The following is a 27,545-nucleotide window of genomic DNA, read 5'->3' on the forward strand; positions in this document are numbered from 1 at the left end:
CTATACTTTTTACTTTTACTTGAGTAGATTTGTGAAGAAGAAACTGTACTCTTACTCCGCTACATTAGGCTACAATGAGCTCGTTACTTTTCTTTTTACCTCTTTGGTATTCTACGTGTCATTGTTTGTATTCCCCCGCGTACGCCTCGTTTTAATGTTTTATTTTGAAAGAGAGAGAGAGAAAGAGAGAAAAAAAAAAAAAAAAAAAAAAAAAAAAAAAAAAAAAAAAAAAAAAAAAAAAAAAAAAAAAAAAAGAACTTCCGCCAAAGGCTCTACCACGTACGTGACTGTTCACCAATCAAACGTAGTTGTGCAGTCTCGTCAGCTGGCAACAAAAAATAGGCGACGCTGATGCGTAAATCAACACTTATCAATAGGCTCGTCTGTAAAGTAGACGAGAGCAGGCGGCAGTAGCGGGGGGGCGGGGACAAAAGTCCGCTCTCAAGTCTGACAGTTTTCCAGCTGACTCCAGCAGCCTTCAGGCTGAACAGGAAGTGACACAAACACTGGCGGTCCGATTCCGATTTAATAAAACGTTATCAGACCCATATATCAGCTCCTACACAGTCTCCAGTTGGTTTTATTATGACAGAGTAGCTGTCAAAATTCTCTACATGCGATCTGTTGCTGATTTTAATTAACAACAGACTGTAGGTGATCTGTAATCTGAACAGATTTAGTCTCTCTGACTTCTAAACACAACTATCAGCCTCACAACATGTGTTCTGTAAGGAATCAGCTTTTAAATCAGACAAATCGCAGTTAAAATCCCTCCGATTCAAAATCAATAAAAAGTTTATATAAAACGTCATCATGCTGAGTCGATTCTGAACCAATCAGCTGTTCGATCAGCTGAGAGGCCGGCGTTTCCCAGCATGCCCTGGGTCCACCTGCGTCTGCCTGGCTCTTGCAGTTGGAGAAAAGCAACTGCGCTACCTGCGTCTCAGAACTGCGGCCGCCTTGGTCTCGTGAGATTATCGTTGCCCACGTGTGCATGACGTCAGAGCAAGTCGGGATCAAGTCGGACACAAATCTAACCGGCATGCATTGGGCGCCGATCGCCGGTGATCGATTCTGCGCAGATCTGGCTCATCTCGAACGAGCCTAATATCACTTCCCCATCAGTCAGGACCAACATCTGACCATAATTACACTCGTCCTTTCCATAAACTGTCGTAATTAGCCTATTATTTCAGTTACAATCCTGCCAGTGGAAGCGATCGTGAGAGCAAATAAAAAAATATAAAAAACATAATTCAAACCGCTGTGCACATTGGCTCAAGAAGCAGATAAATAGCCGATATGTAATTCCCTCCCATTCAAATCTATATATTTCATAAATATACCCATCAGGGAATGTTTACGGCGTTGTCTGTCTCTAAATGTTTTAACTTTTATGAGCGCACTCATCCAGTCTCTCTCTGCGCACCGAGCTCCGCCTGATCTAAGAACGGTGATCGCAGTTATCAATCGAGTATTCATGGGTCAGTAGGCGGTGCTTTAACACCGGTTGATCTCTGATCTCCAACATAGCATGAGTTACCACGGCAATTGAACCCGGTATCAAGTGATCCACCTTCGATACAGAAAACCCTGGTGAACCTGAAGTTAGCTCGTTAACGCCAAATCTTGCTTCGTAGTCCAGGCCTCATAATGAAAGCATGTTTACCTTAGTAAAAGTGCCAAACAGCAGCTACATTACCTTGTTCTAGTTCTGCCTGCAGAGAATTGTAAAAAAAAAAAAAAAAAAAAAAGTAGGTTTGGAAATTTATGTTACTTGTGCTTATTTTTATGTATCATTTTATGGATTTTATTTTTTAAGTACTTGAATTTACCTGTATTATTTTAATCTCTTGTAATTAATTTTATTTAATTTGATGAACTATAATTTGCCTAAAGATGATTTAGTATTTTGTCCATCCGATTAAATGCTTGGGTTAAAAAAATAAATCCGAAGTTTCTCAGTACTTTAGTTTTTTCACCGAGTACTTTTATTCTTACTCAATTATTTGGATGACTACTTTTTACTTGAGTCATATTATTCTGAAGTAACCGTACTTTTACTTGGGTAAAATTTTTGGCTACTCTACCCACCTCTGGGAGAGGGGTAGTCATGTCGCCAGCGGCCATGTGTGGGACACACAGCTGCCAGGACACACACAAGCTGCCCCAGTCACTCATTTTAACAAGTAGTGAGAGCAGGTCAATGCACTTCCTCAACTCCATTAGCAGAAGCATATCTGAGCCAATGAAATCACAGATTCATGATTGAACATCAGTACAGGGTGTTGATAGTAGCCCATTTTAATAATAGCTCCATTTCAGAAATACAATTCAATAAGCTTATTTCACACTAGTCAGAATCAGTAGTAGGCTTACACTCATTTTGAGAAAGCACACGTGAAGGTTTCTGAAAGTCTTCATAAACTGTGAAGTTGCACTGAAGTTCCTGAAATATAAAAAAGGCAAACAATTAGTGCATAATGTTAAACATTTGACATTTATGTACTGGGGCAGACAAGTATTGGCTTTAAGGTGTGCGTCTTTCTTCTGAGTTTCATTAACAACCTGAAATCTTAAAACTTGCCTTGAGGTCAGCGAGGAAGTCACAGGTTTGGTTAGCAGCAGCGGTGTCGTTCTCGCTATCAGCAGCGGTGCCGTTAGCAGTGCTGTTCTCGCTAGCAGCAGTAGTAGTGGTGGTAGCGGTGCTGTTCTCGCTGTCAGCAATGGTGGTGGCTGTGCCAGTCTCGCTATCAGCAGCGCCGAGTGTCATGCACGTAGGTCCCAGGATCATTTCCAGGATGTAGTTCAATCCTTCGACAACCTAAAGTTACAGGAAACAGCAGAGGACTGTACTATGAAGCAGGATTTGTGTTAACGAGCTAACTTCAGGTTCAACCCAGGGTTGTGTATCACGGAGGGAATTAACGTATAGGCTATTTGTCGGCTTGTTGAGCCATGTGTTGCTAATGCGCTCATCTGTTTGAATTATGTTTTTATATTTTTTTTTATTTGCTCTTATCGCTTACCACTGCCAGGGTTGCAACTGAAATAAAAGGATAAAGCAACAAAAGTAACTGAAAGAAAGCCAGGGCATGTTGATCTTGATTCATAGTACAGGCCTCAGGACTCACAGGCATGAGGTTAAATCATAAAATAATGTAGATCATTGATTAGGTTAGAGGATTATGGCCAATGTCAAACATGTATTTGAGTTCTAAAGATTAAAGTCACAACTCTAAACTCAAATACATTTGACATTGGCCCTAATCCTCTTCCGTACTAGAATAAGTAGTAACGTTACCTGAATATCAGCCGATGTTATATTCACAATTGTGTAATCAACCAGCTCTTCTGTGTTGGCTTTGTTGAATTCAGCCACAGCAAACCGTGCTGCGTCTAAAACATTCGGGTCGTTCACCGGGACTTCATATGAGGCACCGTCAATCGGAGATTGTTCGGTTACAAAGCGACCGGTCAAAGCACAAACGACAACACAAAACCAGACAAACATCATGAACCGAACAAGTTGTTCTGCGGTAGCTATTAGGAGTCCTGTTATCGGTTCTGAGTGGCCTGGTTCCCCTTCACAGCCGAGTTAATATACTATGTAGAGCAACATACACACACCTGTTTCCTATCTGTCGATGAACACATGAACGTCTGAACTGAAAGGCCCTGAACACCACACAGGTGTTTTCAGTTAATCTGGCTGATTAGACCTCGTCCCAGGACTCTGTGGGTGTCTTTAGACTGACTGATCCTCATCTTTCTGAATCTCTTGTTAGCTCAGCTGCACCTGTTAGGTCAGGACAAATGTCACCTTTATCATTCTTATTGGTCAAAAAGATATGTGACATGTGGCTGGGTTGGCTCAGTGGGTAGGGTAGGCGCACATATACTTGGAGGTTTATACCTCGATGCAGTGGGCAAGGGTTCAAATCTGACCTGTGACAATTTCCTGCATGTTGCATGATGCAAAACTACAACATCAATTTGTTTATAATATTTCATATTTTTGATTGTAATTTAAATCAGTGTGTTTAAATGTGTGCTTGAAACAAGCAAGAATAAAATAAACATGTTGCTGCATTAGAACTAAGGAAAATTAAACTTATATTAAATACTTGAAAACAAGTTGATTTGCATTGAAAATAGGTTTTAATATTCTCTTTTTCACTGATAGAGATTCATTTTAGGACTTTGTTATGGACTAAATGACTTGATGAGAAGGGGATTTCGTGCACCGAGCGATGCTTCATATAAAGTGATCACATCTTTTGTGTGAAGCATAATAACTTTAGTTGTCACTATCAAAAATGTGTAAGGAAAAGTGTTTGAGTACAGTAGATCAGTGGTTCTCAACCTGGGGGTCGGGTCCCCCCAAGAGGGTCGCAAATTTTTTTCCAGGGGGTCGCCAGATAGTTGGGGAGAAAAAAAAATGAAATAACATATTCTAGAGTGAGGAATGGTTTTGACATTACTGAGTGAGTTTAGTACCTGGAACACAGAAAAAGGGTCTGAAGGTGGGTCTGGGTAGAGAACAAGTTAGGGCTGTGCAATTAATTGAATTTCGATTTCAATTTCGGCTCCCAACGATCACCAAAACAGTATAATCGAGAAAAAACGATTATTTTGCCATGTTCTGTTTTGCAAGAACACTCTTATTTTGTCTTGTGTTCTGAATGACACGAGCATTCGACATCCGCCCCTCCCGAAGCCAGTCAGACGTGTACATATCATCCGCTGGAATTTTAAAACTAGGCGCGAGTAAAGATGGCAGCAGCAGCGTTAGGTGAGCAAAAAAAGGCAAAACCAACTCAGTTGTCCCCCCCCTCCGCTGTAGTATACTGTCTATAGACGTTGTCCTCCCCCGACACGCTGGGGGTGCATAGGCATACTGCTCAAAAACATGAAAAAACATAGTACTGTTCCCTCAGCATTTAACTTGGTTGTTAAACTGTATGTAAATGAGCAGGGATGTTAAATCACCTGTTTCACATAACGTTACTCTAAGGTACCGTCTATGTGCTGGATTTTTCCTAAGGTTAGCTAGCAAATAAGACCACTGCTGCGACATTGCTGTTGATATTTTGGCCCAATGATTCGTAATGGCAGTACTACTGGTCATAGTGAGTGAACATGTGATGTGAGATGCACATTGTGTTATGTCTGTGGAACTGTTCATTAGCTGTGTAACGTTATATGTGTGATATCTGTAAAGCTGAACCGACTCACAGTAGTAAAACAGATTTTATTCTGATCCAAAGACTTTCTGTGAGATAAAGGACACCAACAGATTATACCCTGGACACTATCCATTATATCCCAATGTTAATGAGTAATTGTGTTAAATAATCAGGATTTCAATATTGACCAAAATAATTGTGATTATTTTTTCCATAATCGAGCAGCCCTAGAAGTTACAAACCATAGAAATACAATGGATAGAAAGGCCATTGAACTGTAGTATTAAAAAAAAAAAAAAAAAGTATTGTCTGGACAAGCCCTGCCTCAATGAAGAGTCCTTCTGGAGACGGTGTTGCAGCGTGGAGAGGTGTAGTCTCGTCTCCATTATAGCAGCCATGTCTCAGACACAAGTAGAGCTTTACAGCAGACCTTCAAGGTCCTGGCAGCAATTATAGCAGGAGCCACTGTTAGCATGTTAGCGACAGCCAGACCCCAGCATGCACCTCTAGATCACGAATCATCTCAGGTGTGTTTTGATTTGGGTCACAGTGTACTTGCCAGGTGGAGCATTAGTAAGTAAAGTATAAGTTAAAAAAAAAAAAAAAAGCCTAACCACAGTAAAAGTACACAAACATGACTTTTACAGTAGACGTATAAAGTATTACTCCAGCCCCTGGTTTGCAGTTTGTGCACTCTTCTTCAGTGATCCAAAAGATTTACTCATAGAGATTTCAATATCAGAGTAGAAATTATCCTTCTAAACAGTAATTAAGTGGTAACCTTCTAAACTGTAATTAAGTGGTAACAGGAAAATGTACATAAGTATATAAAAAGGAAAAGCATGCCTTTTCTGGGTAGTTGAATCTGTATGAGCCCTGTGTCAATGCAGAGTCCATATCATGGTTGCAGTGTAGAGGTGTAGTCACATCTCCAAAGAGGCCATGTGTGTGACACAAGCAGAGTTTTACAGCTGTCGTGGAAGTTTTCCTTGAAGCAGCAGAGTTAGTGATATTCATGATAAAATCAAAACGAACGACTGTTTGAGAATTAAACCAAAGTTTGGTCTTTGAGTATTTATTTACATTTGCAAATGGAGAAAACACAGTTTCAAAGGTACACGCACACAACTGAAAATGTCTTTCTAACCTAAAGTCTAAACATCAAAACATCATATAGTGAAGAAACTCTGTTAAGCCACCCCTCTAAATGTATCTTTTAGCCTGGCCATAGTTAAAGAGGACATCATTACAGTCACACCATTGTCTCACCTTCCTCTTTGCTCTCTGTTCCTAACATTAGCCTAAACAACCGTTTATCTCAGGAGACAGAAACCTACGTAGTTCTCACTGTCGTAAACAATCATCGGCCTTCTCCACTTCTATCTAAGCAAAAGACAACAATGTGAGAAGGTTCAGGCTAGTAGAACTAAATAACTCTACTGGGCTATAGTTCACGGTTGCCAGCTATTTCACTTGGAGCCTTTTGAATCTACACATGAAGAAGCTAAATCTTGTGGCGTTCTAAAACAATCAAACCAATGGTTAATATCATTAAACAAATGGTTAAAATAAAATTTGCTACCACAGTTCACCCTTTTGATTACAAAATAATCACAAAAATAAATTTTACTTTTAAAGATTCAACCCTATGGATGTTCATGTCTATTTCTTACTTGTTAAATGGAAAGGTACAAAAACAACCTCTTTTAGATAGTAGCAAGAATCAATCTCACACAGTATCAGAGACGGTGTCCAAAAATTATTATCATATTCAGAAAGACGGAATACGTCAGAAGGCTCAATCATATTTACCATAAGAATGAAGTGAACTCTTTTTCTTGATTAGGGTAACGACCTAGCAAACAATACAAAAAAAACAAATCCGAAGACCAAACATAATCTGCTAAAATCCCTGGACCTTAATGTCACTGGTTAATGTCACATCAGACTAGTGCCTTATAATTTGTGTAAAGAATGTGTTATGGATTTAACCATTAAAGTAACCTGGTGTGAAGTGTGAACATTTACTAATTTCATATCTACCCATGCGTATGTCCATTGACAACCCATGGTTAAACCCCAAGTACAGAAAACCCATACAGCAAAGTCAAATTTTCCATAAAGCTGATAATTAAATTATCCAATAGCATCAAATGCTTCCCTCCTTTGGTTATTTTAATATAAATCAATTGAAGCACGCTCAGTGCAATTATCAAAGCTCTCACAGAGTGAAAGTTTGAGAAGAATCAGAATAAAACTAACCCCCCCCTTGTCTCTAACATCATTAAGTGCTGTCAGAGCACAAATAAAATTCAGTTATTCTATGTGTGTAGTTTCACTGGAAATAGCTTATTTCTGTGAGCGAAGAAATAGTGAACAAAAATCATTATAACCTACATCACGCATACATTTCTTAACTAAACCAAGTCATACTTTAGTAGAAAATGCATCTATTAGATAATCTTTCAAGAGTCTAAGTCAAATGTGGAGTCTGTGTGTCGTCAATGTGGAAAGTGAAATTACTTCAATGTAATAAAAGATCCACAAGGAACTTTTCCTGAGTTCTAAAGCACACAACGAAATGGCCTAGGTCTTTATACTTAACTTCAATATTAACAATATTGCTGTTTAGGAATAATTTACTTTCTTTCATCAATCTATCAGTTGAGTTTGTGTGGTCATGAGGAACCACATAAGGTACGAAACCCCTAATTAGCCCCAATTTAGTATAATAATAATTTAGCATTCGTATACCAACCATCCTAATGCCTCTTATTGGAACATAAGAGTGGACGTAAGTTAATCATTACAGTAATATTAGCTCTGTACTAGTACTTATTGTATTCCAACCACCATTTTCTCATTGATATGCAAAGCAGTGAACACATCACTAGTCTTTTTCTCCATGTTCTTCACTATTGTTCCTAGAGTGTTTTTGTATGCAAATATTGGGAGAAATGGTTACACGTGATTTATCATACTTTTCTCTCATCAAAAAAAAAAATGCAAAAACCATAAACACAATAGAAAATCATAAATGCAGTAATGAAGAATAAACACACTACAAATGTGGAAAACCCCCCTTGTTCTTCTTGAAGGGTACCTATTTCAGTCCTTTTCTGTCCATCTGCTCCTGTGTGTGTGTGTGTGTGTGTGTGTGTGTGTGTGTGTTCAGAGCACTCTGCACTGAGTCACAGAGGAATGTCAGATGCTCCTCAAAAGAATGTGCAGTGAGTGTGTGTGTTCGTTCAGAGAGAGAGAGGTGGTGTGTCCTCTGCAATTGTGAAGTGTATTCTGCTGTCACTGTCAGAGAATGTATGTGTGGTTGTCAGAGAAGAGATCAGTATCACTGCTGTCTTCTGAAAAGATTTTAAACAGCAGGCTACAATACCAGTATGTAGCTTCTGGTTTTTCCTCCTTGGAAAAACTTCTCGTTTTTCTCCTCTCTCAATGTGTTGCAAACAGTGAGAAAAACTCCAGTTTTCCCTGTCGCTTCAGAAATGGCACGTGGGTGACTCAGCAGAGGATCTGCTCGTCACTTGTTGCCGGTTGTAGAAAAACCTGTCCTCTTCTCCACATCTGGAACCTTTTGTAGTGATGCGTGTATCCAGGTGACTCTCCCTGGAACCTTTCACTGCCCTGTGTCACTGGAACGATCTCAATGGTCACCGTCTATTTGCCAATCCTTCCTCCTGAAGTTGTTATCACCACAGAATCCCCATGCTTGACACCTGGATTCTTACGGCCAAAAGAGCAGAAGAAAATTCTCACATAATAACCTAACCTATCATTTCCCTTATACTGCCGTGGGAGAAATAGGTGTTTTTGTTTATGGGCCTCTCCCTACGTATGTCTAAATAAAGAAAATCTTTAGAGCAAAATTCTTTGGAGCAAATCAGAACCAATAAAACAAAAACAATTACTATTGCATCCCCTTACACTACTGTGTCAATCAGGGGGTAGATGATCCTTTTGTTTACAGTTGAACTATCAATTTTGTCAATTTTGTTCTCAGCTAAGCAGATTTTCTCAATGTACAATTGTTAACTATTCTAGCACTTTGGTTATCCAAGGTCTTTTAAACTGGAGCTACAGTGATGTCACAACAAATGTTTCAAACGTCTTTAGAAAAATTATTTAACACTATTTATTTCCCTTGCTACTTTATTAAACCACTTACCTCTTTATTAAACCCCTTATTTATCATTGCTACTATATCCCTCCTATTTGAGACATGACAAAGCTCATGACTCAAAAGCAATATAAATAATCTGTTTAATATACTAATCCTTAACATTGTTCTAGGTTTTACAGAAAATCCTGTTTATCAGTAACCAAAGTTCAATGAATAATTTCTTTAGGGGAATTTTCACCTCAGTAAAGTGTTTCAACGTCAACATCAACTAATGTAGTTTAGACAATTGGTGACATAGCAACTCAAAAACTCATTAGAGTATGATATGAAATGTACTGCTTTTAGGATTAAATCTCATTTAAACCTTCATTTATTCAATATCACCATTAAACTAAAACGAATTACCCAAAATACATTGTTTATGTCATTTTTTTATCTCCAGTTTACAAACCAAAGTAACACTAATTACTACCTGCTAGTTCCAAGAATCATTACAACTTAAAGTTTTTAGCCTTCTATTTATCCAAATCGTTACCTGTTATGGGAAGCATCATATCATATAACATTCAACAAAAATGTATATCAAAATCATTTCTTTAAACCAAAATTTCACTTGTACTACTCATGTTTGGTTTTAGCTTGTGTCTTATCTCTGTGTGGTGTGTGTGTGTGTGTCTCCTCCTCTGGCTGTCCTCTCTCAAAGAAAGAAGGATTTCTCCAGGGTACATAAACACACTGTTATTCTTTTTGTAATTTATGGCATCATTAATTAACAACTCAATGTATTCCTCATAAAAGGTGTGTCAAGGTGTACAGCTTACCATCACCCAGACTATAAAACGATATTTACTGTCTTTTCTGCTGGAACACTGAGGAAAGAAAAATGTTAGACGAAACAACAGAGAATGAAAACCTTCAACATTCCCTGATCAGAATGTTATGTTTAGCTGTGGGAGACATTAGGTGCTCGAGCATAGACCCACATAGACCCACTGCATTTACTGCTCGAAGGTCCTGAATGAAACAAAACTTTAACATTCATAATAAAAATCATTCTTCTTATTTATGTTACTTGAGAAAATAAGTGCACGTGTTGGAGAATCTAAACATGGAACTATAACCCCCATCCGTCAATAAAGAGTTAAAAACACGGTCGGATTTCTGTCGATTACTTCCTGTTTTAGCGTGTACTGATGTATTCTGGGGCCTGTAGTCCGAACGCAGCTTGATGACTACAGGTTAACAATTTGTCAATCAATCCACGTCACACTCGTGGGTTTTGCCCAGAGATAACGCTGTACCTGAGACAAAAAGTGGTGAAACATCAGTAGATAAAAATGTGGTTTTTACTGTGTGAATATGCATCTATTTGTAGTCACACGTTCACTGAATATGTGAATGCTTGTGAATACAAGGCATACGCTGTTGTATAGGTTTTCTATAGTCTCCTGTCGATGGAGACAAATAAACACATCATCAATAGTGTCAGTCCAGTCAGTCAATTTTACAAATAGTCACAAGGTGTCCTAGGTCTGTCTCCTCTTCTGTTGGAGACAAAGAAACATGAATGTGAGCTTTTGAGTTAGAATTTCTGAAAAACTTCTGTAGTTTATCAGTCAAGGTGACAGCCACTGGACATGTGTATATGCCAGTAGACAAAAGAGAACTCATGCTCGTCCTTTGATTTGTTAAAAAAAAAAAAAAAACTTTCAACGTAGTCTTCATCAGGGTCAAAAGGTGACAAAAGGAATGCATGTAATATTTGTGATTCCTTAAGTTTAACTACTGGTGTCCCAATTTGTTTTACCGTAGTCAGGAGATTAACAGACTGACATGGTACGTGTTCCATTATAATTTGTAAACAAATGCGTACTTTTAGGCTGCAACAAAAATATGTCAGCCAAAGAGTGATTTTTTTCAAACCCACAACTTTAAAGCCAGTGGGCAAAAGAATAAACATTCCTAAGACCCGTGGGTGAAAGAATGTCTTCAATTTCAAACAGACATTTTCAAATGCAATCTGCATAACAAATTTTCAGGACACTCAGATGAAAAGGGAGAAAGAAACAATGAACATTTTCCTTTCTTATCTAGTTCAGGATCCTAAGGATCTGAATACACACATATCATAAGAATGGTGATCCCAGAAAAGTTCACCATTCTACTAATCACTTCTCTAAGGAAAAACTAGTTTACCAGAGAGCTTCTGATTGAAGAACAAAGATCTTCACTAAACCCAAATTGTTGCTCCCGAATCAACTAAAAATCCAATTTTCTTCCCTTGTATAATTAACACCATGGTAGGCAATTTGTATACTCATCACATAAATACATTGAATAAATTGAGCTATTTTCCAAAAGTTGTTTCTATTCAATGTGCAGTAGTTTTGTCTAATTTGATCTGTCTATCGTGTAGGGAGTGTTGCAGCGTGCAAAAGCATGTCTTCATTGCAAGCATGTATATGTACGTGTGTTCATGTTACCCTCCTGAAAAGATGCAAACGTCCTCCAGTCTCTTAGTCCCACCACCAACTCCATCCCCCACCTTCTGTCAATCTGCATACTGCCGAGGGTCATTTGTGCTGTTCTTCGGATGAATCCCTCCTGGGGAAAGGACAGTCATAGGACCAATGTCCTCTCTTGCCACAGTTGAAGCATGTGTCTCTAATCACTGCCCGATCCTTGCCATTGCCTTTGCCTCCTCTGCCCCTGAAGACCCCTCTATTTGGGCCTCTGAAAGCTCCTCTGCCAGCACCTCTCCTTTCTTGGGACAGTGCTGCTACAGTTTTCATGAGAGTCAGCTGTGCATTGTCATTGTTCTGTAGTCTTTTCCTTTCTGCCTTTTCTTTCCTGTTAGCCATGATTTTCTCAGCATGTCTGGCATGTCTAACAATCTCCGTCAGAGCTGAATCTTGCAATCCAATGCATGTCTTCTCCACGTGAGCTCGAATGTCAGGGAGCAGCCCACCCAAAAATAAGTTTTTGAAATGGGCTTCCCAAAGTTCAACCACCGCTCCGGCGGCAGTTGTGCGTGTAATGCCGCTGTGTCGGTCAAAAGTCTCAGCCAGTCGGTGGAACCTTCATACACCAAGAATTGTTTTTCCCATGTACAGGAGAGAGGAACAGAGAATTGTTGTCTTACCGTTTGACCTGCAGCCCCAATTGACCAAATAGAATAACCAAATAATCTTCAGTGTCAAATCTTATAGCTCTAATAATCAAGTTATGTGAGTGGAACCCTTTTAACTTTACACTCAGTAGGAGGCATTTTCTTGTAGGTTTCAGAAGATAACATACTATAATGGTTTAACTGAATAGATTATTTTTCAGAACTTTCTAACCTATCAATTGTCCCTAATAGCAAAAACAAAACCAGTGTATCAGTGCAAAGCATTTTTTCATTGCATGAAGCGTGTGTGTGTGTGGTAGCACTACCTTCCTCATCAGCTTTTTGGACTCAGTCAATCAGAGGGACAAGTGTTGTTCTCTGTCTGAGGTGTTTTTTACTTTTTCTTCAGGCAGTTACATACCCAATGTCCAAAGTCCTTGCAGTACAAACACTGGTCTGGGTTGTAGGGCTCACCATTTTGCCCACGGTACCCGCCTGGGCCTCTCTCTGGCTTGACCACGTCCTTTGTGGGAGCGGCCTTTTTCGGGTCCGCGCTCCATATGTTGCCCACCAGCCTGTTGTAACATGCAGACAAACGCTTCAAACATGGTTTTCTCACGTACTCGTTGGTCTTTCGACCCGATGCAGGTGTGACGGATGCTATCGATCCTGTCCCAGAGTTGATTCCGTGTCCTCTTCGTCCCTCCATTTCTCCAGCTTGTCTTCCTGATTTTTAGAGAAAGCTCAGAAATGGGCTTTGGTTAGAACTGATGAGGTTATTGGTGCATGTATGTTTGCATTATTTCCCTAGATCACTGTTTTATCTATATTTTAAAACATTCTTTGTTTTTCCTGTACTCAGTAGCTTTAAATCCTCTGTCTTAATTATTGATTTTCCCATTCATTTTCTTTCTACTTCTTCTAAAGCGTGTTTTAACATCCTTAGCTTTACTAGACTTAGAGATCCATTTGGCGGAAAGCCAAAGCTTTTTGACCAATATAACCGACATCTCAAACAATCCGGTCCATATTTCTGACACATCTCACCCACAATGGGTCCAGATGCTTCAAAGGGCTTCGATGGTTTCGTTACCCATGATGACAGAAGCTTTTATTTTTTCAATGTGATCGTCACCACAAAGCGAGGTTATTTCTTCAGCAAACCTTCGTAAAAACCCGGGACAGCCCTGCAGACAAAAATCGCTTAATAGTCAAGAACCTGCTTAGGGTGTCACAGACTATTTACTATTTTATGTCTTCTGCAGTCCGTCTCTAAATAGTCAAGAGCTTGTTTAAAGTGTCACAGACCATTTTTTTTTATAAATAGTCAAGAGCTTCTTTAAATTGTCACAGACTATATATTATTTTTTTAATTTATTTTTTATTTAATAGTTTCTCAGACTATTTCTGTTCAATTGTAATTGTTTTGGTCTTCAGACCCTTTTGTTAGTTATCAAACTAACTTTGTTGACAGTCCACAGCCTGTCTCTTCTGTAATCTATGGTCACACCCTTATCAAAGAAATAATCAGAAATATGTCTGTCTGTTAAAGGATGTCACTCGTAACCCAGTTATATCTTTGTCCTATCTGACCCAAAAAATACCCAGTTACTCACTTCCCAAAAGTCAGAATTAGTTTCATTTATTCTCTTTAGTTAAGAGAATGATTTCGCCAATTATTCATTACTTAATTCGTTTAGCAACAGTTGCTTGTTTAGAATGTTTGTTCAAAACCTTGAATTCGCAATCCAATTGTAATTAATCAATTTTATCTTACCGTGCTGCTTGAAATCTCTCCGTTCGTTTTTGACGGAGTGGAAAACAGTCAAGAGCGCTCCGCGGTCCTAACCCTCTTCTCTCTGAAAAACCTTTTTAAAGGTTTAGAGGTATGAGGCAGGTGATTTTTGATCCCTGGATAGCCAGTCATCAGCGACCCAACGGAGCTCTTTTCTCTGTTAACTCATCCATCCTGCCGAGACAACGCCAAACTGTCGTGGAAGTTTTCCTTGAAGCAGCAGAGTTAGTGATATTCATGATAAAATCAAAACGAACAACGACTGTTTGAGAATTAAACCAAAGTTTGGTCTTTGAGTATTTATTTACATTTGCAAATGGAGAAAACACAGTTTCAAAGGTACACGCAGCACAACTGAAAATGTCTTTCTAACCTAAAGTCTAAACATCCAAACATCATATAGTGAAGAAAGTCCGTTAAGCCACCCCTCTAACTTTATCTTTTAGCCTGGCCATAGTTAAAGAGGACATCATTACAGTCACACCATTGTCTCACCTTCCTCTTTGCTCTCTGTTCCTAACATTAGCCTAAACAACAGTTTATCTCAGGAGACAGAAACCTACGTAGTTCTCACTGTCGTAAACAATCATCGGCCTTCTCCACTTCTATCTAAGCAAAAGACAACAATGTGAGAAGGTTCAGGCTAGTAGAACTAAATAACTCTACTGGGCTATAGTTCACGGTTGCCAGCTATTTCACTTGGAGCCTTTTGAATCTACACATGAAGAAGCTAAATCTTGTTGTGTTCTAAAACAATCAAACCAATGGTTAATATCATTAAACAAATGGTTAAAATAAAATTTGCCACCACACAGCTACCAAGACATACACAAGCTGCCCCAGTCACTCACTGGAATAATGAATGAGTGCAGGTCACTCCACTTACTCTACTCAGAAGCGGCATATCTGTGAGCCAATGAAGTCACCATTCATGAACATCAGTACAGAGTGTTGATAGTGGCCTATTTTAATAAAGCTCCATATCAGAAACAAGATTCAATACTACATTTATTTCAGACTAGTCAGAATCAGTGGTAGGGGTCACACGCTTCCCAAGTAATTACACGTGAAATAGCTGACCGGAGATCTTTTCCCGCGTTTGAAGTTTGCTTTTCCCGTTGTTGTTTTTCTTAACCCAACCGTCCGTTGTTGGCGTCCCCCAGAGACATGGGCTCGTTTCCCGCGAATTACGTTTGCTTTCCCCGTTATCCTTTCCTTAACCCAGCGGCGGAGTGGAACCAAAACATCTACCGGGAAATTATGTAGGCCACCGGCCGGCAGGCAGTGTCCGTCCGCGGGCAGATAGCGTACTGTCCGCGGGCAGGCAGCCAGCGTCCGTTCGCGGGCAGCCAGCGTCCGTCCGCGGGCAGCCAGCCGGCAGCCAGCGTCCGTTCGCGGGCAGCTAGCGTCCGTTCGCGGGCAGCCGGCAGCCAGCGCTCCGTCCCCGGGCAGCCAGCCGGCAGCCGGCGTCCGTTTGCGGGCAGCCGGCGTCCGTTTCGGGCAGCCGGCGTCCGTTCGCGGGCAGCCAGCCCGGCAACCAGCGTCCGTTTCGGGCAGCCGGCGTCCGTCCGCGGGCCAGCCGGCAACTAAGCGCCCGTTCGCGGGCAGCCGACAGCCAGCGTCCGTTCGTGCGCGCAAAGCGCCCGTCCCGCGGGCAGCCAGCCGGCAACCAGCGTCCGTTCGCGGGCAGCCGGCAGCCAGCGTCCGTTCGCGGGCAGCCAGCGTCCGTTCGCGGGCAGGCAGCCGGCAGGTTAGTCCGCCAGACTCTTTCCGATTACCACTCCGCCTCTGCCTTAACAACCGTCAGTTGTTGTCGGCGTTCCCAGAGACCAGGGCTTATTTCCGGAGTCATGTTTGCTTTCCCGTTCTTCTTTTCCTAAATCCAACCCCTTTCTTTTTTCCTTTTTACAATTCAAATATCATTGTTTATTATAATCTATATATCTATAATTCAAATATCATTATTTATTATAATCTATAATATATATTATAAAGGTGTTGCATTGACGTTTGAGAATGTGCTGCCTGATGTCCGCCACCAGATGGCGCGCCCACGGAGTCAAACGTTTAGCTCCGCCCACATTTGGCCCAACCCCGATCTGCGTACTGCAGTCAGGTGCAATTGGGAAATTCCGCCGGATGTCACTCTTTTCAGCCGCATGTCCGTCACCTTCCTCTTTCTTTGTGTTGGTATTCTAAACTCCGGTTGATTTATGATTAACTGCTCCTCAGATCTCTGCAGGGTAAATCTAGACAGCTAGCTAGACTATCTGTCCAATCTGAGTTTTCTGTTGCTCGACTAAAACAACTTTTGAACGTACACATGTTCCACCAAAACAAGTTCCTTCCTGAGGCCATTTTGCAGAGGCGCCAGGGCTCCGAGCCTGAGACGATTGTGATTGGTTTAAAGAAATGCCAATAAACCAGAGCAAGTTTTTCTCCCATCCCGGAAGCAAAATTACGAATCCCACTATGGCCACGCCAAGACCCGCCCTACGAAGCAGCTCGATTGGTTGGTTCCCTTCGAGTGGTTAAGGTTAGGATATCTGATTGGTCAGGCGATAACACCTGAACAAATGGGGTTACGTTACCTTGCGTTCTCATGGACGCCTGGCCAATATATGCTATTGTCTTGGCGTGGCCATTGTGGGATTTGTAATATCGCATCCGGAATGCTGTGTGGACTAGCCAGACCCTCCTTCGCAGCGCAGTGGAGGAAGGTCTGGCAATGAGAGATTAATCAACTGTGAAAATAATCGGTAGTTGCCGTTAATATTTACAGTCAATGGTTGCAGCCCTATAGGCTAAATGTTAACATAAAGCAATGGCGTGTCACTCAGCAGAATAAAACATCACCAAGGCAACAACTGAGATGTAAAGACAAACTTTACTGCAGCCACAAACACAAAACACAGCTGCTCAGTTTTTACACACCTCAACACCAACACAAGTTTGTTGTGGGACTCACCTGTCTGTGTGCGACTTTTGTCCAACCAGTCCCGGGTCTCTCTGGGCTCCTGAACCGGTTCTAACCGGTTCTGTTGAGCTGAATAAAGCTCTGCGGTCACAAACAGCAGGAAAGTTTCTCAGCAAATCCCCCACCGCTGGAGGATCCACTGTAGCATGTTAGCATAATGGCATGTCAGTGAGACCTTATGGTCAGACCCTAGCATGCACATGTAGCTAGTCCACTTTACGCATCATCTTATGCCGAACTTTCAAGCGACTCCACCGTTGCAGACTGGAGTCTTGCTAGAGTCTGGGCGCTCCAGTCGTCTCCATCGTTTGGTTTAAGGCGGTCATAAAACTTAGTCTTTTCAGAGTCTTCTATTGTATGGTAGACATTATACATCTATGGGTAGACATTAGGTGTGTTTGATTTGGGTCACTCAGTGTGCCTGCTGGGTGGGCCATCATGCAGACAGCCCTGCAGCTGCATTTAATTTTTTGTGTTTTGGTTTAGAAAGTACACAAATATACAACATTGTTACAGTAATAAGAGTAAATGTAAGCTATAATTTGTTTCATTCCTGGTTTGCAGCTTAGTGCACTCCCTTCTCCAGTCATCTAAGATATTTAAATGTAGCCTATTAATACCACAGAGAAATAATCTTTGTAACAAACAAAGTAACCGCAAAATGTACAAAGTTAAATACTAAGTATTGTCTGGACAAGCCCTGCAATCAATGCATTCTCCCCCCTCCCCAAAAAAAAGAAACCACTTCAAGTAAAACAAGCCAGACAGAGTGATGTCAATCCCGCCAGTGTCCCCATTACTAGGCAACTTTTATTTGGTATCAACAGCCAAGTATAAGTAAAACAGTAAGCCTAATCACAGTAAAAGTAAACATGGCTACATATACACTGCATGTATAAAGTAGTACTCCAGTCCCTGGTTTGCGCTCCCTTCTTCAGTGAGCGAAAATAACCCTTCCAACGGTAGAGTCTACTGAACCGTTGTCTTCCTGTCGGCGACGCAACTTTGTTTTTCTGGGTAAAAATTTAAACCGTAAGAAGCTTGTCACTTTTCCCAGTGTTTTGACATTTGTTTAAGCCACGTTAAACTTTTGACATGTTGTACAGTTTAATAAAACCCGCACCAAACAATGAGGACAACTGGAGGATTAAGTCGTAACAGTAAAATGTACACACACACACACACACACACACACACACACACACGTGTGAGCCAATGAAGTCACCATTCATGATCAGTACAGGGTGTTGATAGTGGCCCATTTTAATAAAGCTCCATATCAGAAACAAGATTCAATACTACATTTATTTCACACTAGTCAGAATCAGTGGTAGGGGTCACACGCTTCCCAAGTAATTACACGTGAATGTTCCCAAGAGATTACATAAACTGTAAAGTTGCACTGAAGTTCTTGAAATATAAAAAAAGAACAATTAGTGCATCATGTTAAACGTTTGACATTGATGTACTGGGGCAGACAAGTATTGGGCTTTAAGGTGCGGGTTTTCATTAACAACCTGAAATCCTAAACTTGCCTTGGGTTGAGGCTGGAAAGAACATGGCTTGTTGTAAGTGCTGTCTGTCTTGCACGATTCTGTAAGTGCCAGGATCATTTCCAGGATGTAGTTCAATCCATTGGCAACCTAAAGTTACAGGAAACAGCAGAGGCCTGTACTATGAAGCAGGAGTTTGCGTTAACGAGGCAACTTCAGTTTCAACCCAGGGTTGTGTGTGTCTCACGACGGTGGATTACTGGTTACGGGTTCAATCGCCGTGTTAGCCTACATTTTGTTTGCTTTCATCACTTACCACTGCCAGGGTTGCAACTGAAATAAAAAGGCTAGAGCAACAAACGTTGATGAAAGCACACAGAATATAGCCAGAACTTGGTCCTGACTGATGGGGAAGTGACATTGATTAAGAGTTGTGATTTACACATTTACAGCGTCTGCTATTTTGCTGGCTTTCCTTCCCGGTTTAGGAAGCAGCGACTGTATTGAGTTATACCTGCAAAACCGTGTCTGTGTTCTTCATATTTATGTGGAATTATAGTTTGCTCTTATGTAAAATATGCAGTTCTGGTAGATTTTTCCAATTGGTCACACCTCTTTGGTGTGAACATGCACGTCGCTGGATTGGGAAAACTGTTAAAATTTAGACTGACTGATCCTCATCTTTCTGAATGTATTGTTAGCTCAGCTGCACCTGTTAGGACAAATGACACCTTTATCATTCTTATTGGTCAAAAAGATATGTGACATGTGGCCGGGTTGGCTCAGTGGGTAGAGCAGGTGCACGTATAGCCTACTTGGAGGTTTATACCTCGACGCAGAGGTCCAGGGTTCTAATCTGACCTGTGATGTTTTCCTGCATGTCTTCCCCCTTTTCTCACCTAGCTGTCCTGTCAAAATATAGGCAGAAAAGCCCAAAAAAGAATCTTAAAAAAAATATATAAAGATTTGTGACATAATACATACCTTTCAAAGCTGCGGCACCTCTACACCTTGATGCTAAACTTATACAACAATTTGGTTATAATTTTTAATATTTTTGATTGTAATTTAAATCAGTATGTTTAAATGTGTGCTTGAAACAAGCAAGAATAAAAAAACATGTTGCTGCATTAGAACTAAGGAAAATTAAACTTGATTTTTCGAAAAAACTTGAAACAAGTTGATTTGCATTGGACATAGGTTTTAATATTCTCTTTTTTTCACTGATAGAGATTAATTTTAGTGATCACATGTTTTGTGTGAAACATAACTTTAGTTGTCAGAGTTGTCAGTGGTTCTCCACCTGGGGGTCGGGACTCCCAAGAGTGTCACAAGAAAATTCTAGGTGGTCGCCAGATAGTTGAGGAGAAAAAAAATGAAATAACATATTCTAGAGTGAGGAATGGTTTTGACATTACTGAGTGAGTTTGGTACCTGGAACACAGAAAAAGGGTCTGAAGGTGGGTCGGGGTAGAGAACAAGTCAGGTCACGAACACCAATTTCATTATATTGGGGGCGTCACGGCTGTAAAAGGTTGAGTCTATTCATAGCGCTGCAGCTCCTAATAAGAGTGATGTGTAGTCCTGTGACGGAGCGGTGAAACGGGATATTTTCAGGCTCGGCCCAGATGAGGAATGTGCAGCAGAAGGTTACACGAGGGAACAGATTGGCACACAAACAGATGTTAACGTATTTAAAAATCTTTTGTTCTTCAGATAAGATATGTGACCAGATCAGTGACGCTGTGCTGGACGCTCACCTGAAGCAGGACGCGGACGCCAAAGTGGCTTGTGGTGAGTGCAATAGGCTACACAGTTGCATTGTGGGTAATATAGGTGCCAGGTTTGAACAAGCAAGAAGAACGAGGGGAATAGTTCTAGGAAGGTGATGCAAAAACTCTGGAGTACTCTTTAAAGTCATACATGGCATGACAACACTGCAAGCAATTATTCTTCAGATGGAATTGTGAAAACTGACTTTCTAAATAAACCTCACTTACTTCAGATTACTTCAGTCTGACAACTTTATGGTATCAAGACAAACCTGCAGTGTGATGTCCTCTGTGTGTTGAAACAGAGACGGTGTGTAAGACCGGCATGGTGCTGCTCTGTGGGGAGATCACGTCCCGAGCCCACGTGGACTACCAGAAGGTGGTGAGAGAAACCATCCGAGACATCGGATATGACAACTCAGACAAAGGTGAGGGGAACCAAAAGCTTTGTTTTACATCTCCGCACCCGTTCCTCCAAACAATAGCTTGAATTCATAAGCATGAATGAGGACTGGACTGGAAATCAATGTCTGTATACAAGAACAGGAACCAAACCAAAGTTCTTTAATGAAAAATTCCACAGTCAGTAGCTCAGAGATATTATGTTTTTCCTAAAATTGGAAAAGATCAAATATTCTCTGAGAGGTGATTCCAATAAGTAAAGCAAGTGGCAGTTCCTTTTAACCTTCTTTAAATCTCATTTATTTTCTCGGTTCGATGTGTGTACAGTATGCCTGAGTGTTGAAACTTTTTATTTGTTTGTTCTGTGTATGTATGTGTGTTTAAATGTTGTACAGCTGGAAAAAACAAAGAAGAAGAAGCAAAGTATGGCTCTCTTTTCCGTTGACCTGTTGAGATACACAGAACAATATTTAAAGGTGCCCTGCCATACAAAACCGTTTTTACTTGCATTTTTTGAAACATGTCAGGTCCATATGTGTTTGTGTTATGTTGTGAATGTGAAAATGAACTGCTACCTCCTCTGTCAGCACTAGCCACTGAAAACAAATAAGCAGAGAAATCAGGCCAATTACAAAAGCTGGTCAGTCTGACATCATATTGCCTGAGCTCATTACTATTCATGAGCTCGCCCAGTTGGGCTGGGTAAAGGATTCTGACAGCCAGGCTCTCATTGGCTAGCTGTTAGCCAATCAGAGTCAAGAAGCTTAGCTCGTTGAATATTAATGAGAACTGGCACAAATCGAGCTGAGTCTTCCTGCAGGCTTTCTATACCACGCTAGAATGGCTTGAAACAAGGTAAACCAAGGTATTTTTCCCACAAAAAAATGTTACAGAGTCCATGGTAGAACTTAGACATTACCACAAAGTCATGAAATATGTGTGGCAGGGCACCTTTAAGACAATTACTATTGTTTTTCTTTCCCTTTAACTGTGGTTCTCATCACTGCGCTGAAATGTATTATCCAGCTGTTTCATAAAAATATCTATACGAAGAAACACTTCGCATAAGATCCTGCACTCTGCTCTTGCTCCAGCATCACCATTTATTGATGAAACTAACCTTTGGACCTTTGTCAAAGAGTATTGTTCAAGTCTGATAATAATATCTATAAATAAATAAACCCTGCATGTCCCCCTCTCATTCTCTCGGTCTGTCCAGGTTTTGATTATAAGACCTGTAACGTGCTGGTGGCCCTCGAGGAGCAGTCCCCCGACATCGCACAGGGAGTTCATGTTGATCGTCTGGAGGATGACATTGGAGCTGGAGACCAGGTCATCTGCAAAAAACAGTCTTATATAAAGTACTTGAAAGCATGTATCTTACCAGAAACTGACTTTGGTAGAAGTGAAAGTCACCTTTTAGAATACTACTTGAGTAAAAGTATCTGATATTTACTGTACTTAAGTATCAAGAGTAATTTTATAATATTAAATGTACTTAAGTATTAGAAGTAAAAGTAAAAAAAACATTGATTATGAACTTTATTGTGGCTTCCTCATAGTGAAGCAGAATATTCAGGGCTTCCACACCTTCTTAAATGTGCTGTAAGTAGGATTACGAAGATCCAGGACTTAGCCAAAAATGTTTTAAAATCAACAACTTCTCAGTCCCTCCCCCCCTTTCTGCTAAACCCCAAATTGTCTCATTTGCTCCTCCCCCCACAAGGGAGAATGAATGCGTGTGCATGAGCAGTGATTGACATGCAGTTAGACACCCCCCTGGCCCTGATTGGTGCATCAGGGAGCTGTGGATTTTTGCAAATCCCACTACAGAATGTAGGTGGTGTCAGAGGAGCTGGATTCTTTTTTTAATGACCGGCTTCATGTAGTTCTACTAGAACATAGGGTCAGTTTCAGCAAATATGACAGAAAGTTAGTTTTATAAGGCTTACCTACTGCATCTTTAAACATCAAGTCTGACATCAACAAGGAGAAAAACAGAAACATAATTTAATTTTTTTGTAAGAAAGAATCTTTCACTCTCAACTTACAGAAACATTTCTTACAAGTAACGAGTAACGAAGACGCTGAGGGGAAATATATCAGAGTAAAAGTATACATTTTATTTAGGATATGTAGTGGAGTGAAAGTAAAAGTTTCCAGAAATATAAATAACAAAGTAAAGCACAGATACGTGAAAATTCTACTTAAGTACAGTAACGAAGTATTTGTACTTTGTTCCATTACAACACTGGCAAAAACAAAACACAACACAACTTGGGAACAATTTCTGTGTTTTTTTCATCAACTTGGATTAGGGTTAAAATACAAAAAGTAAAAGTATGCATTATGCAGAATGGCCTATTTTTCAGGCATAAAGTACCTCCAAATTGTATTTAAGAACTGAAGTAAATGTATTTAGTTACATTCCACCTGTGTGCATAGGACAAAGACATTTATGACATCATAACTCATTAGTTTCATCCTGTGAGGACAGGGTCTGATGTTCGGATACGCCACAGATGAGACAGAGGAGTGCATGCCCCTCACCGTCGTCCTCGCCCACAAACTCAACGCCAAGATGGCCGAACTGAGACGTAACGGGACCGTCCCCTGGCTCCGCCCGGACTCCAAGACACAGGTGGGATCCAAATGACAACAACATTCGCCGATATAGTTTCATGCACACAGAACTGTTCAGCCCAAATGGATTTAAACATATACATTGGACTTGAACATAACGTTTCACATTACTTTGCCAACAAAGAAATGTGTCTGCTGAGCAAGACTTTACAAATTAAATCTGGCAACAATAAAGGTGCCCATCCTTAAAAAAAAAAAAAAAAGTACAGGTTTCTTTTAATCATCCAACCAGAAGAACTCATTAGAAATATTTGTGGCCAGGTTAGCTCAGTTGGTAGGACAGGCACACATATAGAGGTTTACTCCTCAACTAAGTGGCCGCAGGTTCGACACTGACCTGCGGCTCTTTGCTGCATGTCATTCCCCCCTCTCTCTCCCCTTTTATGTCTTCATCTGTCTTGTGGAAATAAAGGCCTAAAAATGCCCCAAAAAATAATCTTAAAAAAATTAATTAGGGACGTTTACTAAAATGTTCAGCCCTTAAAGCTATAGTGCATAGTTTCTGTCTCCCCCATGAGGAATTCAAAGTAATGACAACAACACTGTCCACGTGATACAAGCCTTCCGTGACCGCGCACCTGCTGTTTCAGCTTTCATTTACGTGACTGATGATTTTTGCTTCACGTAATGTTCGCTGGCGTGGTTTTTTATGAGCCAACTTCTTCAGGATTTAGGTTTGAACCAAACATCAACAGACTATCTTTCCTTAAAACATCAGGGACAATTTGAGCTGAGTGTCATGAATTTAACACTGTATAACTACTTTACACTGAAAAGAAGATTTCACATCACTAATTCTGGGACATCTGTGCAAAAATATCCCAGTTAAAGATCTTTCAGGCACATACACATGTTGTTATGAAGTGGAATCAATCATCCCACATGTATGTCTGATGTTAGGAGGTTTCCATCCCATATATTCTGATGTATTTTAACTTCAGAAGTATAATAGGCATGGCACCCGGATAGCTCAGTTGGTAGAGCGAGCGCCCATATATAGAGGTTTACTGCTAGATGCAGTGGGCCCGGGTTCAAGTCTGACCGTGGCCCTTTGCTGCATGTCATTCCCCCTCTCTCTCCCCTTTCATGTCTTCAGCTGTCCTGTCAATACAGGCCTAAAAATGCCCAAAAAATAGTTACAGGACACACACAAGACTTATACAGGTGTGTATACGTACAGAATCCCAGATCCTTATATAGTTTTTGTCTTTGCTCAGTACTAATCCCAGTACTCTGCCTTCTGTATTCATTAAAAGCCTATAATATCCTTCTAAAAAGTCTGACGCTCATCCGAAATGAAGCCTAAATATTCACATTATATTTACGTATGGATCAAAACATATTTTAATTCAAAGATATCCTGATTTACGAGAGGGTCAAGCTCAAGCCGCTGTGTTTAGTTACTCAGTAGTAGGTGGGACAGTAATCCTGACCTCCAAAATGTGCTTGGTATGCAACATCTGAGCTGGGAGACGTCTTTCCAATCCCCCCCCCCCCAAAAAAAACAGTTTCAGCCTGTGCATGTGTCATATTTGGTGCTTTGAGCTCACTGCAAATGTGTCAAGACTGACAGCTCTTCATTTGCTAAAGCTCAGATATGAGAAGAGGATTGTTGTCTAAAGATGTGGAGTTTCTTGTGTTATGGCGGACAGTTTAAAATGTCTATCACTTTAAATGCAGCGTTACACAAAATGAGATTTACCTGCAAATAAAGAAAATTTAAAAAAAGCAGTGAAAGATATTTTAGAAAAACTAAAACTAAACTGAACCTATATTGCCTGGATGAAAAAAGAAATTTCTAATAAACATAAATCATTTCAGTTATTGTTTTTTAGCCATAATATTTCACTACTGAATAAAAGGCGGCATGAATTTCAGTCAACTCTCATTGTGACACTGAACCACAGAAACGGAACAGGAGATGGCACTGTGTCGCAATTGGTTTACATCGGACACTTAACGCAGCGCAAAGATTAAACGTTAAACACCATGGGTATTTGCCAACCATGTATTTTGTATGTTTATGTAGATATATACTTTTGAGACGCTATACCTGACCCTAACGAAACAAACAAAAACGAAATATATAAAAACTAAATGCATAAAAACCTTACCTTTCTGAAAAATTCAACTAAAACTAGCAAATACTCTGTGAAAACTCTAAATGTAAAATGTAACTAAAATGAAATCCAAAAGTCAAAACTAAAATACAAATAAAATTAATTGTAATTGTAAAACTACACTATAATAACCTTGCTCCACACACTCCCGTCCATCCAGGTGACAGTCTACTTTTTTAGATTATTTTTTAGGGCTTTGTATGGACTTAATTTATAGGACAGCTGAAGACAGGAGGGAAGAGAGAGGGGGGATGACGTGCAGCAAAGAGCTGTGGGTCGAAATCGAACCCGGGGCCGCTGCCAAGGACTCAGCCTACGTGGGGCGCACACTCTACTGAGTGAGCTCGAGATCGCCCCAACTAATTGAAGATGTGAACCTATGATAACCTTGCTCCCACCCATGCAGGTGACGGTTCACTACACCCAGGAGAACGGCGCAGTGATCCCCACCAGGGTTCACACCGTGGTGATCTCCGTGCAGCACGACGACTACGTGAGTCTGGAGGAGCAGAAGAAGGTCCTGAAGGAGAAGGTCATCAAGGCCGTGGTCCCCTCGAGGTACCTGGACGAGAACACCGTCTACCACGTGCAGCCCAGCGGACGCTTTGTGATCGGGGGGCCCCAGGTAAACAGGTCCTCTTTCTTTCAGGCTCATGCTGCCAAAATATTCTTTCTGAAGTGTTTTAATTCATTTTCACACACACACACACACACACACACACACACACACACACACACACACACACACACACACACACACACACACACACACACACACACACACAGGTACATGTATGCCCAATTCATCTTAACCCCAAGTCAAGGAAACCAAAACCCATAAATGTCCAATGATGACTTTGATCTGATGAAGGCTAAAGGCCAAAACGTATTGGTCCCACAATGAAGTTGTGATTTCAGACATTTTTTCTTTACTTCATGCACCTTGGAAATTCATGAAGCGCAAGTCCCCACTCTGCTATAAAAATAAGTATGAAGGTTTTACAGTCTGCACAAGATGTGAAGATGCAAACTGCTCAACTTTGTGTTCTAAATCATCAATACGTCGATTAAACGATCAGTCGATTTACAGAAGATCAACATCTACAATTCTGATAATCTGATTAAACGTTTCAATCATTTTATCAAAGAAAAATACCAAATATGGGTTGTTTTCAGCACCTCAAATACATCGATGTTCTCTGATCATATTCTAAAGGAAATATCTTTTGAATTTGGACTGTTTGTTTTAGAAGAAGCGATTGGAAGATGTCATCTTGAAATGATGACTGTTTTCTTACATGTTATTGACTAAATGAAAAGTCTGTTAATTGCAAATATTAACAAATGGCTCACCAATAGGAATAATTGTTAATTGCAGCTCTAAACGTTGTGGTTTGTCTTCTACGAAAAGTGTATCACATTATCACTTCTTTGGCACAATTTAACAAGATGTAACAGACTCTGGATTATGTTAATGCTTGTTCACGTTTCACATTTATATAAGCTCGGTAACTCCCATTGAGATCTCTTTTTAAGAGACTGAAGAAGAGCCGTATTAAAGATCCAGGTCTTGCATAAGCATTCTTTGTGTACATTGGAAATGTAAATGTTTGAGCGACTCTCCGTCAGGGCGATGCTGGAGTGACGGGCAGGAAGATCATCGTGGACACGTACGGAGGTTGGGGGGCCCACGGCGGTGGGGCTTTCTCTGGGAAGGACTACACCAAGGTGGACCGCTCGGCGGCCTACGCTGCCCGCTGGGTGGCAAAGTCTCTGGTGAAGGCCAAACTGTGCAGGAGGGTGCTGGTGCAGGTGAGAGCAACTAATCCTTCCGAAATATACGAGGCATCTGGGAGCTTTAGTATTTTATCCTCCCACCAGGAGATTATCTCATAAAATAACCGAGAATA

General features: G+C 40.6%; 1 protein-coding gene across 1 annotated transcript in view; it reads left to right on the forward strand.

The window, feature by feature from the left end:
* Positions 1–27,545, forward strand: part of LOC120550766 (S-adenosylmethionine synthase-like) — a 40,825-nt gene that overhangs the window by 9,803 nt on the left and 3,477 nt on the right. The window contains exons 2-7 of the mRNA XM_039787600.1: positions 20,415–20,492; positions 20,776–20,898; positions 22,092–22,204; positions 23,370–23,513; positions 26,042–26,260; positions 27,265–27,447. Of these exons, the coding sequence (XP_039643534.1) occupies positions 20,415–20,492; positions 20,776–20,898; positions 22,092–22,204; positions 23,370–23,513; positions 26,042–26,260; positions 27,265–27,447 (860 nt within the window). The remainder of the gene's footprint in view (positions 1–20,414; positions 20,493–20,775; positions 20,899–22,091; positions 22,205–23,369; positions 23,514–26,041; positions 26,261–27,264; positions 27,448–27,545) is intronic.

This window comes from Perca fluviatilis, chromosome 21 (assembly GCF_010015445.1).
Source record: "Perca fluviatilis chromosome 21, GENO_Pfluv_1.0, whole genome shotgun sequence".
In the NCBI taxonomy this organism is placed as follows: domain Eukaryota; kingdom Metazoa; phylum Chordata; class Actinopteri; order Perciformes; family Percidae; genus Perca; species Perca fluviatilis.